This window comes from Otolemur garnettii, unplaced genomic scaffold (genome assembly GCF_000181295.1).
Source record: "Otolemur garnettii isolate 467f Iridium unplaced genomic scaffold, OtoGar3 scaffold00157, whole genome shotgun sequence".
Classification (NCBI taxonomy): Eukaryota; Metazoa; Chordata; class Mammalia; order Primates; family Galagidae; genus Otolemur; species Otolemur garnettii.
The window spans coordinates 1,607,497-1,625,375 of NW_003852552.1; the positions used below are offsets into that span (position 1 = coordinate 1,607,497).

Here is a 17,879-nt window from a genome sequence, read left to right on the forward strand (position 1 = left end):
AAAAAACACAAGGGGGAATATTTGTATGCAGATATTACATCTACAAAATATATATGATAATTAGAAATTACCTGGTGTAAGGTCTTTGAAGATGTTATCCTGTGATCAAAATAGATGCCACCTTATCAACTAAGATGGTTTCCAAGGTTAAAGAAATGAAAGGAACCTACAGGTTGAGGGTTGAGGGCCTGGCTGGCATGATAAATTTCTAAATTCCTACAGCTACAAGAAATGGTAGGCTGTTACTAAACTATATAACAGTAGGAGCTATCAGACCTCTCCTAATTCTGATTTACAACTCAAACCACCATGACTCTGAACAGAGGACTTGCCTTACAAACATTCTTTTCTGAAAAGCAACTGCAGACCTTAAGCTAACTTCAGCCAACTTTCAGAGGTTGCATGCAAACTGTCTTTGTGTCTTATAGTTCACCTTTTGAAACAGAGAACTAAATTCCACTTTGTTTTAATGCTAAAACCCTGCCCCAAAGTGAACATGAGATGTACAAGATCGGACAATGAAGTTCACAAACTCATTCTAGAAAGAGTGCTACATACCTCATTGCTGAATATCACTATGGTCACCGTTGAAGTACTCCCGTTAGGAAGCTATGCACCCATGCTAGCACCTACTCCACACTTCAAAGCACTTCTTCCAGGATGAGTTCACGAACTTAACTTTCAGACCCATAGGAGCATAGCTCCAATGGCCATTCGAGACAAACGAGTCCCAAAATTGCTTTGAAGGGTGGACTAGGTGCTGGTGTGGGTGTGTAGCTTCCCAAGGGGAGTACTTCAAAGGTGATCATAGTGATACTCAGCAATGAGGTATGTACACTTTTTCTAGGATGAGTTCCCAAACTTAATTGTCAGGCCTTATATGATGACAACTCTGAAGTCCATTCCAGCAAAAAAAAGAGTTCCAAAATTGCTTTGAAGGGTGGACTAGGCCCTGGTCAGTATATAGCTTTTGCCCAAGTAGAATCTTTGAATGACAGTAGTGATATTCAGCAATGAAGTACGTAGCACTTTTGCTAGGATGAGTTTGTGAACTTAATTGTTCAACCTCATATGTTATATATGTGTACCCATTGCCCATGTGCTCAGTTTCCCTCATAAATATGTATAGCTTTACCCCCAAACCTGCTGAATATGTAAGACTCTAATGTGTAATCTGGGCTCTATGAGGCATAAAAACACAAACTGCCCCTTCCTTCCTCAAAGACACAGCGCGTTCAGTATACTCCGTACATTTCTCCCACTGTTGGTGAGGCTGAACATTTTTGGTATGTTTTTATTTTGAGAACATTCTATTCATGTGCCATCTGTCCATTTAAGGGTAAAGACCCATTTCTAAAGAACCTCTATGTAAACTGAGATATCGATGCACATGATTAACAGAAATATTCAAGTTAAGTCATTTTTCTCTGAAAAACATCTATTCAGTGTGGTTTTTGAGTAGTAAAAGATACGTTCATAAGCGTACAAATTAGTTGAAAGTATACCCATATTTCCAGAGAATAGACAACTGATCTATTTTAAGCAAGGGATAAAAATGTACAACTTAGTAACTGCAGGTCCCTATACTACTAAAGTTAAATAAACATGCCTTTACTTGACACTCAACCCCCTCAAAAATGTGGACAGCTAAGATATTCACTCTTTGCTCATCATGGTAAGGGTGTTACTATTCTCTGCATTCAAATAAAGGGAAAAATCAATTGAATAAAACTCTAAATCCTAATGATACCATTTTTATATATTCAACAGTTCACTGTAGTTTAGAGTAAAACAATGCCTGTATGATTTCATTGGATGTTTCTAATTATAATAATTAATATTACCCTTAAAATATGGAATTTACCAGGGTTTATAGTGCTTTATCAGTTCATCTTAAATTTGCAGTAAAATTTTCATATATTATATCTTTTTCAATGTTTTTAATATCACTCTCCAGGATGTTATATCAAAGTAGAAAGAAGAAAGGATACATAAGTAGATAAAATCTAAGCTATTCTCTTGAGAATTTTATTTAACTTTTCTGAGCCTCAGTTTCTTTTTCTATAAAACCATGCTTAATATACTGCCCGGCACTTCGCTTAGTAAGCTCTGCATAAATGGTAGTGGTTATTATTATCAATATTAGGTATCAGAAAATGCATAATTAAGTGAAAAAAACAGTAGCTAGCATAAACATTAGCTTTAGCTTTTCTGCTACAAACATAAGCAGAATCCGCTCCTTTAAAATGCACATAATAGAAATGCTTTATCATTTTTATTAGTTATTATAATAATCTTTTAAATTCATACCTTTTTATTTGCCCCTAAACTTTTACTATCAATTACTTACACTATTCAATTAAATACTATATGCTTTTTCTTTTCTTCTATGTTTATATATACTAAGGACAAAGATAGCCTAGCAAAACAGGATATTAGAATGTTTATGATCGACCCGTGAATGTAGGGCAATGAGTTTTCCATCAAAACTTAGAAACAACATTGAAAATAAGATGGGCCTAGTGATTATATTTTTAGTCTTAATTCTCAAAGGGTCCCAAATGGACAAGAGTATTAGAATGTGTAAAGAAAGTAAAAATAACGACATCATACATTATTTCAGAAAGCTTTATGATTTAACAAGTGAATTCTATTCTTCATTTAAAAAAATAGGACTAAACAAACGAAAAAACTAATCAAAATCAACTGGAACTATTATCTTCACCCTAGCTTGAATAACTGTTATTTATATACTGTGTTTCTCCAAAAGTAAGACATTGTCATGTATTCATTTTTCCTCAAGAAGACACACTAAGGCTTATTTTCACGGGATGTCTTCCTCTCTGCGCTGAAATGCATGGTGTGCTATGCAGATACACTGCATAGCCATGCCCATCACTAGGTCTTATTATCAGGGTAGGGCTTATATCTAACAAAGGCATAGAAATCCTACTAGGGGTTATTTTTTGGATAGATCTTAGTTTCGGGGAAACACGGTATAATACCTTATTATGAAGTCATTTTTACACTGAATATCTAATTTTACTATTGGAATTACCTAAAGGGATAAGTAGGCTAAATATTACTATCTTTATTTTTCAAATTAAGAAACATTGTCATACAAATGAGGAAATAGGCACTGAGTTGTTAGATGGCCAAACTATGCTCCTTGGACACATTTCTAGCATGTTTCTTTCAGATATGACTATACCAGAATCCTTTGCTGCAAAGCTATTAGCTGCCAATATTAGTCAAGGTTTTCTCCTTACTACTTCAATGAATCTTAAAATAAAAATGCCCGTGCTGTGGTTTGAATGCATCCCCCAAAATTCATGTGCTGGAAACTTGACCCCAAATGTGGAGATGCTGAGGGGTAGGACCTTTAAGAGGAGGTTAGGTTATGAGGCAAACTCATAACATAATTATCACAGGAGTGATTTTGTTACTGAAAGAGCGGATTTATAAAACCAAGTTTTGTTCCTTCTTACTTCTCTCTCTCTCGTGCATGTGCTCTTTTGCCCTTCTGCCCCTGTATCCTTCTGGCATGGGATGAAAATAAGGCCTGGCCAGAAGCTATCACCTTGATAGTAGACTTCCCAGCTCCTACAACTGTGGGAAATACATTTCTTTTCTTGGTAAATTACCTAGGTTATAGTGTTCTTTTGTAGCAAATGCAAAACAAACTAAGACTGACAGCTCCCTTTTGACTGTTTTATATGAAAATATAGTTAAGGAGTTTGGGTAGTATAAAATTGGCACAAGGAAGTATTATATTTGCTATTTGCTAAATTTGCTTCATCAACTTGTAGAATCCAAATACCAGCAAAATATCTCAGTTAATTTCAAGAAATCACAACAGCAATGGGACTACCTGTGGCTTGATCCTTGTGTTCAAGCCATGATTGAAATGTGTGAAATGTGGAGAATGGCAGATTTTGCTCAGACAGGTCTGATATTGTACTGGTAATCTCCTGAAATCCCTAACCCCCAACACCCCACATCCCTAAACAAGGCTCAATCTTTTTTTTGAGACAGAGCCTCAAGCTGTCCCCCTGGGTAGAGTGCCATGGCATCACAGCTCACAGCAACCTCCAACTCCTGGGCTCAAGCGAGTCTTCTGCCTCAGCCTCCCAAGTAGCTGGGACCACAGGTGCCCGCCACAACGCCCGGCTATTCTTTGGTTGCAGCTGTCATTGTTGTTTTGGCAGGCCTGGGCTGGATTTGAACCCGCCACCTTAGGTGTATGTGGCTGGCGCCTTAGCCACTTGAGCCACAGGTGCTGAGCCTACAGTAGGCTCATTCTTACTGGTGAGGGATGGGTAGTGGTGAAAAGTACAATAATGGTAGCCAAGTTGATTGCCAAATTCCACATATTTTCCATAGTGATACAATGGAGTCTCCACTTGGGGCATGATCCATCTTTTCTTATGACTGTTGTAGCAGCAGAAAGCTAGTTCTTTCTTTGTTTCTGCCATTCTGCCTTCTTCCTCTACTCTCACTTCTTCAACCTGATAATACTACCCAACATCTGTCCTTTAACCTCTTGCATCAAACATTTCCCTGCATTTCACCTTAGGATTCAATCATGTGATATATGAATGTTCACTTTTAAACTAAGAAATCTGAATCCACAGTGAGATAAAACTGAAAAATATTCCCACTTATTCCTATATCTTGACATTGAAACAAAAACACAATGATAAATATGATAGCAGTGATAGGCTCTTGATGTAAATTTTAATTCAGTATGTGCTAAGGATATGTCAGGGGTCAATGATATATAAGACAGCATAATATAGTAAAGACCACCCTGATCCTCATGTGGTTGGTAGGTCTTTTTCTTTCTTCCTTCTTTTTTGTTTTTCTAAATAAAAAGTATATCCATCTTAGACTAAAAGATGCTTTGATAAAATCCAGAAGTGACATACAACTTGCTGAAAAATAATAATTATTTATAATAACATCAGATCAACTCTGACAACAGCTGTCTATTAATATTTATATAATACATGTGATTATTATAACTAAGCATGGCAAAAACAAAAAAAAAACTTCTGAATTAAAACATAGTACTGCTGCTGCTTTTCATAAGTCATACACATACTAAAAAATTTAATGAATGATTTTTAAAAAATGCTTTGCTGAAGTGTAACATACATTGAGAAAAGCCTATGTAAGTGGTCACCTGAATGAATTTTCACATGCAAAACATACCCATTTAACTAGCATCCTGATCAAGAAACAGAACATGAACAGTACCCAAGAAGCCCTCACATTCTCCATTCTAGTCACTAATCTGCCCCAAGAGTAACTACTATAATGATTTCTAAAATCATAGATTATTTTTGTCTTCAAAAACTACCTTTAAAAAATACTTTTTGAGGACCTGGTTTTCTACTTGTTGCTTAATGGTTAAGAAGTTGAAATCAAATATATGCAAGTATATTTTAGCTAATCTAAGTACCTATGCAGCTATGATTAGGGTGAAGTATAATAAGCATTCACTAAGCTGAATTTATCATACCAACTCTTGTGCTAGATTTTGCTGTGGAAAGCAGACTAATGATATCATACATAATTGAGAAAACATCATGTCAGAAGGCAGCCATAAATATGGAAACACTTATATTGAAATGCAAATGAGTATAGGATCAAGTAGCAAACTAAGAAGTTCAAAGAAGTGTTATGGTACAAGAGGATAAAGTGAGAAACCATTGAAAGCTATAACAGTTGGGGAAGACTTTTTATAGAAGAGTGGGATTTAAACTGGGCCTTTAAAAAAATACATAGGTCTCAAAAAGGCTGAGAGAAGGGGATGGCATTTCAGTTTGGAAAAGGTACAGCAGCCTAGCTTCTGAGACAGGGTAATGGTGTGAGACAGGCATGCATACAATTCTCAAGCAAAAATAGACTTTGGGATATAAAAGGCAAGATACCCTGACAAATTCCTATATAATTCTAAAAGGAATCATTGATTTGTGTTGAAACAATTTACCTAAATCCAAATGGCCATGATCTCTGTTTCCTTTCAATGTTACCTGAAGATATTAATGTTTTTACTCAATAGTTTCTTCTAGAAATGAAAATGAATTAGAGCATTTATACATTACGAACTGAAAATATTGGCTGGTAATGACTAGATTTCTAGCCAGCAAAAGGAAAACATAACCTTTTTTCCTAAATCCTTTTGACATTTCACATTAAAAATACATTTTCTCAAACTCACTTATCTTGCTTAACTGATAAATAAACTCCTGCAAACAGCTATACCACATTGTACCAATAGTCAACAATAATGTACTGTACACTTAGAAATTTGTTAAGAGGGTAGATCTCATGTTTAATGTTCTTATTGAAAAATTAAAAACAAATTCTATGAATTTTTTTTTTTTTTGAGATAGAGTCTTAAGCTGTCACCTGGGTAGAATGCCGTGGCATCATGGCTCACAGCAACCTCCAACTCTTGGGCTCAAGCAATTCTCTTGCCTTAGTTTATCTAATTCTAGTAGAAATGGGGTCTTGCTTTTGCTCAGGCTGGTCTCAAACTTGTGAGCTCAAGTTATCCACCCACCTCAGCCTCCTAGAGTGCTAGGATTACAGGCGTGAGCCACCTCGCCTGGCCTCTATGAATGTCTTGGACTTCTTATCATTTCTCTTATTTTGAAGACACTCATTTTGTTTAGAAAAATTAGAAAGGACTTGCTAAGAGTTAGGAGGATTTACATAGATAAATATGTATTTGGTTCCCTACCACTTAATGATATTCTCTTAAATTTTGTAACATAGTTAAGGCGTTGATATGATAGAATGTAATTAGTTTAAAAAAATGTTTAAGATATTTTAAACAGTATATATGTGAAAAATATTTAAGATATTTTAAACAGCATATACAAAAAATCCAAAGGAAGCTAAACAATTTAACCTTTTTATTAAAATGATGTAGTGGTATTCGTACTCAATTTTACTCAGATGGCTAACATTAAAGTAAGATCAATCATACTGATATCTTGCTGCATGGGTATATTCTGAGTTTTAAAAATGTTAGGTGATAACTCAAAGTTTAAATCTATTAGGAAATACAATAGTTTAACATACTTTTATGTGTTAAGTCCTATAAATCACAATAAGTTAAATGCTCTAAAAATAGTAAGATTTTGTTCCTTAAAGAAAAATATATTAAAGATTTTTCAAAAAAAAAAAACTAACAGTAGATGATATGAAAGTAATTTTTCAGTCATTAGAATAAAAGATAGCGGACATTTCAACTGTTAGTTATATATTCCATTGAGACAGTTGGCCTTGGTAGGTCCTATGAGACTTGGTCCTTACCATTCCCTATAAACCTTTATGGTTTGGTGGCCTCCATAAGATTAGGTCCTTTCCATTACTAACTTGATTGTTTACAATTTTAACCTTCTCCTTGAAAGAAATAAAATGTAGAACAGGATATACCTTGTTTCTTCTCTCATATTTACAGCAAGCAGTACTTTCAGGCTGTTATTTTCTACCTGGCAACTTACAACAATATCTTATTTTGAAATATGCCTGTTGTACTAAAATGATAAGCAAAAAATTCAGTTCAATAAGCATTTATTGGCTGGGCACAGTGGCTCACCACATATAATCCCAACACTCTGAGAGGCCAAGGTGGGAAGATCATGGGAGCTTAGTTTGAGACTGGTCTGAGCAAGAGAGAAACCTCATCTTTACTAAAAATAGAAAAACCAGCTGGGCGTCATGGCTGGTGCCGATAGTCCCACCTCCTTGGAAGGCTGAGGCAGGAGGATCACTTGAGCCAACTAGTTAGAGGTTGCAGTGAGCTATGAGGACATCACAGCACTCTACCCAGGGTGACAGAGTGAAACTCTAAACCATCAAACAAACAAACAAACAAACATTTATCGAGCACTTCTGAGATGCTGTGTTAACACTGAGATTATAAGGAAAAATAGGACATAGTCCTTGCCACTATGGAACTCAAAATAGAAGGAACACATAGAAGCAAATTATTAAATAAAAAATGCAAATATGGTATGTGCTACATTACTAATAAGGGTAACGTGCCATTGTAACAGAGAAAGGTGAGGTTAATTCTGTCAAAACAGGGGTACAGAGACTATGGATAACTACATAGAGAAGTCGTGTTTACACTACCAATAAACTTTTTTATTTGGTCACATTTACTTTCTATATGTTTTCTAATATGTGAGCATGAATCTCTGTTGTATATTTTAGACCACAAAGGAAGTAAAACTGTGGATGAAAAACATATCATAAAATAGCTGTAGACAAGATCTACAAATGCACATTGATTCTATCACTCAGCTGTGTGATCACGGTCAATTCCTTCATCCTTCTGGGTTTTAGTTTCTTCAATTCGAAAACAGCAAAGTTAGACTAAATGCCACCTTAGGTGCCTTTTTAGCAAGGACTAGATAATCTCTAAAGCTTCTATCAGCCCTAGAGTTTCTGAAAATGTATTCTTTTCTTTCCCACAATTTTTTTACCCTACTATTATTTTACTTTTCCCTCTCTCTCTTTTCTTCTTCTTTTGTTATTTTTTGGAGACAGAGTTTCACTTTGTTGCCCTCAGTAGGTGCGGTAGCGTCATAGCTCGCAGCAACCTCCAGCTCTCGGGGTTAGGCGATTCTCTTGCCTCAGCCTCCTGAGCAGCTGGGACTACAGGCACCCTCCACAACACCCAGCTATTTTTTTGTTGCAGTTTGGCCGGGCTAGATTTGAACCTGCCACCCTTGGTATATGGGGCTCGTGCCCTACTCACTGAGCCACAGGTGCCATCCCCTCTTTTATTTTATTGATCTCCCTCCCCCACAAACACATTTCCTTCAATTTGAACTTTCATCATAATTAAACCTGAGAAGAAGTCAGACTAGATAAACAGCTAACCAGTCACTAACATGTCACGAAAACACAGCAGATATCTGAAGGTATGGTTGATAACTGACGTCACAATAATTTAATTAATTAATAAAAAATTAACACCATTCATAGAAAACTTCACTAGCTTTTATCTTGTAGGATGGCACTAATTTAACTGAAGTGAAATCTATTTTGGATTTATGCAAAACCTTAGGATTAATAGTGCCTTCAAATACATTAATGTAAATTTTCCCCCTTTTGAATTGAATAGTTTTAATTAAACTTTACTAACCCTTTTGGTTTAATCCCTGGAGCCGACCTATAAAGCAGCAGAGATTTTAAATCAAACTGCAAAAATCCTCATAGCTGAAAGTTGAAGTAAAAGCCACTGGGGGTGGGGGACAATAAAGAATTTATCAAATGTATCTCATAAACCAGCAATGCTTTATATAACACATATTATTAGCTATAAGTTTATACACACAAACATATGCAATCTTTAAAATTAGTCATTTGTGGAAAAGACAATTGTGCTTTATCACAAGTTTCTTCAATGTTTCAAAGTCATCACGGTCTCTATAACAGCCACTTTTTTTCCCTCTAAAGACTCATTAGTATGTCAAACATGAATGAAAAGACTTGCAGATTCAGAATTTAACCTAGAATAAAATGACCAGACCAATGTTATTTTATTAGTTTCCCTGGTAATAGAGTCACATTAAGTAAATTGCTTCTAAACTTCATAAGGGTTATGTCGCACTCTCCTCCCCTAACTCTGTTTGCTTGCCTCATCTTTCCCTGAAATAAAAACTAACCGAATAACAAACTAACTAACTAAATAAATAAATAACCCAACCCAAACAAAACCACTCTCTAACTCTTCAGGCAATACTTCAGAAACTTTTCCCACCAAAGTACTCCTAATAGAAGAGAACACTGAACGTGCGCCTCTAGGGATCTGCAGCAAGTGGGAAATTTCTTTGAAGTCATCTGTTTTATTTTAAAAATTCATATAGATTTTGAATTCTACTCTATAATATATATCTGGTTTAATGTAAAAATCATGTTTTTTCCCCCAATATCTTTGAGTTACAGAGCTCCAGAAAAAAAAAAAAAGCTAACTTTATAACATAGCTTCATATCTTCCAAAAAACACAATCTTAAAAGCTTGGCTTTATAGGAAGTAAAAGTAATTATGAAGTAATTTTTTTTCCACGGATCCTATCTACTTCTTTCCTTTTGTTTTCCTTTCAGTTCAAGGTGATTTTTCCCTGTTTGTGATTAATTTTTAAGCCAGCAACTTCAGTAGTGGACTACGTAAGTTTGTTATTTGTTCTACCAGATAGAAAAAATCCTTACCCTACCAAAGTAGGTATTTGGGTACTAAAAAAGCAAAAATATAGAAGCCAGTGGTAGTCATCTAACTGTTCTTTAAATATGAGTCAAATAATTCATTCTTCAATTAGGAAAAAAGGTACTTCTTAATATTTGTTTTTAAAGAAGCAGATCATTTCACAAAGAGATAGTCATCAAATAAAATGAAATTATATAATCTATTTTTTTTGCTGGTATATGTCTATATACTTGGGGTGTCAAAAAATGCATTTTAAGAGATGTTATCTGTGTATTTTTTTTTGTAGTTTTTTTTTTTTTTTTTTGCTGGGGCTAGGTTTGACCCCAGCCCAAGCCCTACTCCTTTGAGCCACAGGCGCTGCCCTGTGGCTTATTTTTTGAAGTTGAATTAAACTACAGTAGCAGTATGTAGTATAACGTTCACTCAAATGATGGTGTTAATCAAATGCTAGTGTTACCACATGACAGGACGGACAGTCTAAGAAAATAGTGGAAGCATGATTGTCATTCAAAGATCACAAGACCTGTTTGAAGTGGTATTTGAAATTCAAGAACATTATGGAAGTATGATGAAAATGTGGGTGTGACCATGCAAAAGAACCTCCAACCCACCTAACAATTGCGTACAGCTGTGATAAGCTTGAGACACATGATACTGTCAAATGGCATGTATAAGGATACAAGTGGACACTTTGGTCAATGCTGCTCAAGCAGTAATTTGCTGTAATCAGAAGTGTCAAAGATCAAATAACGGTAAGAGGCTGGGTTCATCTCTTGGTTCTCTATTCTGTTCCATACATCTACCTCTCTGTTTTTGTGCCAGTACCATGCTGTTTTGATCACTATCAATTTAGTCTGAGGTCTGGTAGCGTAATTCCTCCTGCTTTGTTTTTATTTCTGAGTAATGTCTTGGCTATTCGAGTTTTTTTCTGATTCCATACAAAACAAAGTAATATTTTTTCGAGATCTTTAAAGTATGACAGTGGAGCTTTAATAGGGATTACATTAAAACTGTATATTGCTTTGGGTAGTATGGACATTTTAACAATGAAGGGAAGGGAGAAGGGAGGATGGGTGGAGGGAGGGTAATTGGTGGGACCACACCTAGGGTGCATCTTACAAGGGTACATGTGAAATTTACTAGGTGTAGAATATAAATGTCTTAACACAATAACTAAAAAAATGACGTGAAGGCTATGTTAACCAGTTTGATGAAAACATTTCAAATTGTATATAAAACCAGTATGTTGTACCCCATGATTGCATTAATGTACACAGCTATGATTTAATACAAAAAAAGTGTTAAGACACTGATGGTAACCACTTTGAGCACCTCTTGTAATTGTAGAAGTCAAAATGTTTTTTGTATTCATCTTTTGTTATCAGTATATGCTGAGTTTTACAATATTGAATATTATGATTTTAATGTAACTGTTCCCTTTCTTAAAATATGCATACATTTTTGGCATCCTTTGTATATACAGTATGTAATGCAAAGTACTGAAGGTGACAGAATATAGTGGAAACAAGGCTGCAATGAACATTAAGCAAACAAGACAAGCTAGTCTTAAATACCAAGGAAAAGTATTTCACTATAAATAAGAGGTAATTGGCTTGACCTTTTACCATATTTTGTTTCTTCCTGTAGACTAAATTCTAAAGTATTTTCTTCTTAGGTTTTAGTAACAAAATATTTTTTAAAAAGGAAAAGGAAATAGATTGTGAACAGTGATTTGACAAATGATAGTCAGTTGTCTTAGAGGACAGGGCAGGTGAGATTTCCAGGCAGGGGATGCAGCATGAAATTCTACACAATGATAGGATTATTTTAAAGTACTACAAATGGCTCAAGAGAATATATGTCTGAGCATACTGAAATGAAAACTAGGAGGGATTGAAAGAGGGATGCAAGCAGGTAGAATGTGCTTAAGGATTTTTTGAGGTGAGAACTCTGAGTATGAATTTCATAGAGAAAGAAAAAGAACTAGTTAAGAAATTTGAGACTGAGATTGCTACAGCCCAAGTAGCATAATAGAAAGAGGATTTTTGTTAACAGCTTTTCAAATAGTCTGGCAGAAAGAATACATAAAGTCAGGGATAATCAAGATGTAACTGAGAGATATTACTCTTGAAATGGATTGAGACTAAGAAGTTGGGGATAATGGAAAACAAAAATATGAGAAGATTTAGCAAAGATCCAGGAATAGGAAATAAACAAATAAAACTGAATCTAATACCTAGTTACTGAGATTTGAGGAACTATAAGATATCCTTATTATTTTCTTCTAATAAAACAATAGAAACAACCATAATATTCTTAGTAGTATACCCATTACTACCACTACTACTACTAGTGCTACTACTACTACAATTAAAAATAGTGGTACAGCAATAGGTGCATACTTCCTATGCATCAAGTACTTTGCTGGATGCTTTGTATATGTTAATTAATTAAATATTTTTGTTACTATCATTCTCATTTTATGGATGGGAAAACAAAAATTTTGAAGTTTGAATTATTAACATAAGGCTGGAGAACTAGTAAGTAGCAGAGCCAAGGTTAGTGAGCTATAATATTTAAATTAAAAGGTTCTATAGTCTACCTTTGTCAGTAGTAGTAGTGCCTAAAGTATATGATATACTTTAATGATTCTCTTTATAATTACATAAAATGTATAAATACTATATATGAAAATATGTTTCATGTGTCTATAAATAGCTATAGTTATTTTAAAAAATTTTAATTGATACATAATAATTGTATAGATTTATGGAGTACATGTGATATTTTGATATATGCATATAATGTGTGGTGATTAAATCAGGGTATTTAGGATATCCATCACCTCAAATACTTATCACTTTTTTGTGTTGGAAATATTCCAATTTTCTCTTCTACCTATTTTTAAATATAAAGTAAATTGTTAAGTAGTAATACCACTGTATCATTGAACACTATATCTTATTCCTTCCATTAGCCAAACTCTCTTCATCCCCTCTGCAGCCTCTGGTAACAGTCAAGCTACTTTCTATCTTTATGAGATAAACATTTTTATCTCCCTCATATGAGTGAGGACATGCAATATTTGTCTTTCTGTGTCTGCCTTATTTCACTTAATATAATGACCTCTGGTTCTATCCACATCTCTGCAAATGACAGGACTTAGTTCTTTTGTATGGGTGAATAGTATTCAGTATAGGTATACCACATTTTCTTTATCTATTCATTCATTGATGGACACTTAGGTTGATTTCATATGTCTTTGCTAACAGAAATAGTGCTACAATTAACATGGAATAGCAGATCCCCTTTAATATACTGATTTCCTTTACTTTGAATAAATATCCTGTAGTGGGATTGATGATGATATGTAAATATATATAGTTCCATATATCTTATATATATATAGATATCTCCACACATACCACTCACATATATCAATCAACAGGTATTTAGATGTAAAAATCAAACTGATAGATGCTTTATCCCAGATTTCATTTCAGTCATTCCACATTATTTTCACTAAAAATAGATTCATCACACACACACAGTGTGTCCATAAAGTTCATGTGCAATTTAAAACTTTATGGCCACCCTGTGCCTGTGTGTATATATACATGTATGTAGACTATCTTCACTGTAATAATTATAAATCACAAAATTTATAGAACATTTTATTTGAATGCCTTTATGATATATTTTTTTTTTACCAAAATCTTTTCAAAATTGATTTTAATATTAAACAAACAAAATATTTTTTAAAAAATCTGGTAGATGGCAATTAAAGAGTAGTAATAGCACCAAAATAATCTAATGTAGGAACTGGCCTTATATCATTTTACATATTTTAAATAATAATACGAATATTTAAAACGTTGCTATTATTCCACATTAGTTGCATGTTAGTAAATATGCCTCTAGTCACAAAGATGTATTTTTAAGCACAAGAGCCAAGATGCACATATAGAAGTTCTTTAAAAAGGCTATTACCAGAAAGCTGCTATTATCGTTGCGGTGAAGTGTAAATTTAATTCATATTATAAAATTTTCTTAAAATGAGGAAACAAACTACAATAGAAGTACGGAGTCGTAATTCGTCTTTTAGAGTTATTCTGGTCCTGAGACCACAAAATAATGCATGTTGGATAAAATGATAGAAATATGTTGAGGATGTGATTGACAATACCAGATCAGCAGAGATGAACAACTGCATGTTATACAAACCGTGTTATACAAAACCATTCTAGGTTTTAAACACTCACTTTTTTTTCCTCCAAAGGGCACTAACAGGTTTATATATTTTGTAATAAACTTAGAAAGTGATTATGCTTTGGAGTCCTCACCAAAGTCTTCTGAGTTATAGAATGAAATTACTATAGTTCAATTTCAAATATAAGATTTACGGCATGATTCCCTTATCTAAAAGGGAAAATATACTTCTCCATGTATATAGTCTCACCTTCAGAAAATGTTTCCTTGATCCTTCTTCTTTTATGTCTTTTTTCAAATTTTTTTTTTTTTGAGACTGAGTCTTACTTTGTTACCCCCAGTAGAGTGTTGTGGCATCATATCGCTCGGCAACCTCAAACTCTTGGGCTCAATCTATTCTCTTGCCTCCGCCTCCTGAGCAGCTGGGACTACAGGCGCCTGCCACAATGCCTGGCTATTTTTTTAGAGATAGGGTCTTGCTCTAGCTCTGGCTGGTCTCGAACTCCTGAGTTCAGGTGATCTGCCCATTTCAGCCTCCCAAAGTGCTGGGATTACAGGCCTGAGCCACCGCGCCTGGCCTGTCCCTCCTTTATTTCACTTTCCAGCCTCTTTCAAGAGTAATTCAAATCTCAAAGACATCTGTGTTTCCCGCCTGCTGTTTCCTCACTGGTGCTATGTCCTGCCCATTCTATCCCTTCCACAATGCCTTCCTGCCCACCACATCATACTATGCTCTCTAGCCTGACATCAAAGTCTCGGAGACGCCTACCTTACTGCTCTAACCTTATAGTCAACCAATCCTTTCACCTGTCCTAAAACATTCTAACACTCTGCTCGGGTCAGAAAGCAAGTCTTTTTCTATGTCTGCAAAACCCTATCCTCATATTTCACTCTTTTTTTTTTTTTTTTGAGACAGAGCCTCAAGCGGTCCCCCTGGGTAGAGTGCCGTGACATTACAGCTCACAGCAACCTCCAACTCCTGGGCTCAAGCGAGTCTCCTGCCTCCACCTCCCAAGTAGCTGGGACCACAGGCGCCCGCCACAACGCCCGGCTATTTTTTGGTTGCAGCCGTCATTGTTGTTTGGCGGGTCTGGGCTGGGGATTCGAACCCGCCACCTTAGGTGTACGTGGCTGGCGCCTTAGCTGGTTCAGCTATAGGCGCCGAGCCCATATTTCACTCTTTAGCCTCTTCTTATCTACCCATTCCAAAGTACCTTCTCCCTCATCTAAACAGTAGGACATTATCTTTTCCTGTACCACTTCATACATTCATCCTTGTTTCATAACATATTTGTATGTGTATATAAATACAATCTATATCTTTCTCACCTTCTACATTTTAAACACATTCAAGTAAGAACTGTCTTATAATCATTTTCATATCACTAAAAGCCCCGTAGTATGATTCCTTTCCAAATAATATACGCTTAAGTTGTGTATCAAGTGCAAAAATGAACATATCTGATCAGAGATATAAAAGCTGTGATAACCTAGAGTATTAAAAGAATAAAGACAAAACCAAGTAATTAAAATGCATTGTTGTCTGTAATCCTAGCCCTCTGGGAGGCCGAGGTGGATGGATTGCCTGAGCTCAGGAGTTCACCCGAGCCAGAGAGACATCTCTAAAAAATAGCTGGGCACTGGGGAGAGTGCCTGTAGTTGCAGCTACTGGGGAGGCTGAGGCAAGAGAATGGCTTGAGCCCAAGAGCTTGAAGTTGCTGTGAGCTAAGACGTCATGGCACTCTATGGAGGGTGGGCGACAAAGTGAGAGTCTGTCTCCAACAAAACAAAACAAAACATGCACTGTTCTGTCAAATATAAGGGAAGTTAATGGAAACTATATTCTTACTTTTCTTAGTAAACAAAAATATTTTTATGATTAATAAAGTTTATAGATTCTTTAACTTTAACAATTTAAAACAAAATACACAGGCAAGAAATAGTCTCAAAGCAGTTACGAATTACTTACCTTTGCTCGCACTTTCTACATGTTCCAGTTCTTCAGGAAATTTGAGGATATCTCTGTATTTTTCCTCACAAATTTCAGCCAGAAAATGCAAAAGCGTTGTCTTTTGATCTGCTGACTTAGTGTCTCTGATCTGGAAGAAAAAAACACATTTTTTTTTGAATTTAAACACAGACATTTTCTTAAACACGTGAAAGGAGTAAATGAATGAATGAACTTGTAACTAATTTAATACTTTAAAAAGTTTAGATAGATTCTTAACGTGGTCTAATAAATCTCTGGATTTTAAAAGGAACTCCATATTTCAAAAGCAAGAACGATGACTAATCTAAGTGCCAAATTAAAGCTTAATCTAGATTTTCAAAAATGTCTGAATCACTATGGCAAAACGAACTATTCTTTTCATGAGAGAAAAACATTTAAGTATTGATAATAATAGTCCAAGCTAATGTGTGCTTACAGTGTCATTCTGTTCTTTGCTTTATTATAAAAATAGGTTCTTGAAAGCTGGATTCATTTGTGAGGTTATATTTATTTCTAGCCATCATTACTGTAAATTAATGTAAAAGAGTACATTTTGTCCTCCTTTACTTGCACGGCCATGAGAAAATAATTCTCAAGGCTGTTCTCAGTCTGAGTTGTAAAAGGAATCTAACCACACAATCACGCTACGGAAAATTTTCTTTGCCTGTTTATATATTGCCTTTTCAGATACACCAGAAAAGAGATGCCACAGTTAGAAGCATAAAAATCTTTAAAGTATAAGGACAAAAAAAATATATGATGAAAACCTGGTGCTTTCTTTAATATGACTCTTCCACTAGGCAAATGAAAACAAGGATTACTTAGAAACAAAGCATAAATACAGCATAAAGTATCAGGTTTTTCTCGTTCTATTGGATGCTATAATTCCATAATCCTGAGATGATGGTTTTGTCCACTGATGTTCATACTCATTCGGGGTTTTTAGCTTTAAGGATTACTCTGTTTAGAATAAATTAATATTCGTCACAAACAGGTTTATGAAAAGGCTTCAGAGAATATTCAGGTAATTACAGAGTAAATTAATCCTTATTGTTTTAGTGACAAAAAAGAAAAAAAAACATAGCAATTAACAAATCAGGCACATACTGAATTTGTTTTGTATTGCAGCTTTTTAACAACTGTTTACATGCCAATGAAGTAAACATCTTAGAAGAATTATTAGTCTCAAGGCTCAAAACAACCGAATAGCCACGGGAGGCATGCTATCGATAATTCAAGTGGTCACAATTATATCTTTTAGAATTTCTGGTATTATTTGATCCCACAAAGGTAATATATTTAAAATTTTATATTATCATGCTGATCCACTAAACACTTTTAAGTACTACAAGGTGGAACTGACACAATTCAAGGACAAGCTTTAAGAACAAAAAGCAATATAAACCTCAAGGGCATTTCTGCAATCTTTTTTTTTTTTTTTTTTTG

The 17,879-nt window shown here is 34.9% G+C and overlaps 1 protein-coding gene across 2 annotated transcripts in view; it reads right to left on the minus strand.

Moving 5' to 3' along the window:
* DIAPH2 (diaphanous related formin 2) overlaps window positions 1–17,879 on the minus strand; it is a 909,107-nt gene that overhangs the window by 423,410 nt on the left and 467,818 nt on the right. For both annotated transcript variants that reach the window (XM_003799864.3, XM_023519127.1), the window contains exon 22: window positions 16,413–16,542. In XM_003799864.3, coding sequence (XP_003799912.1) covers window positions 16,413–16,542 — 130 coding nt within the window. The remainder of the gene's footprint in view (window positions 1–16,412; window positions 16,543–17,879) is intronic.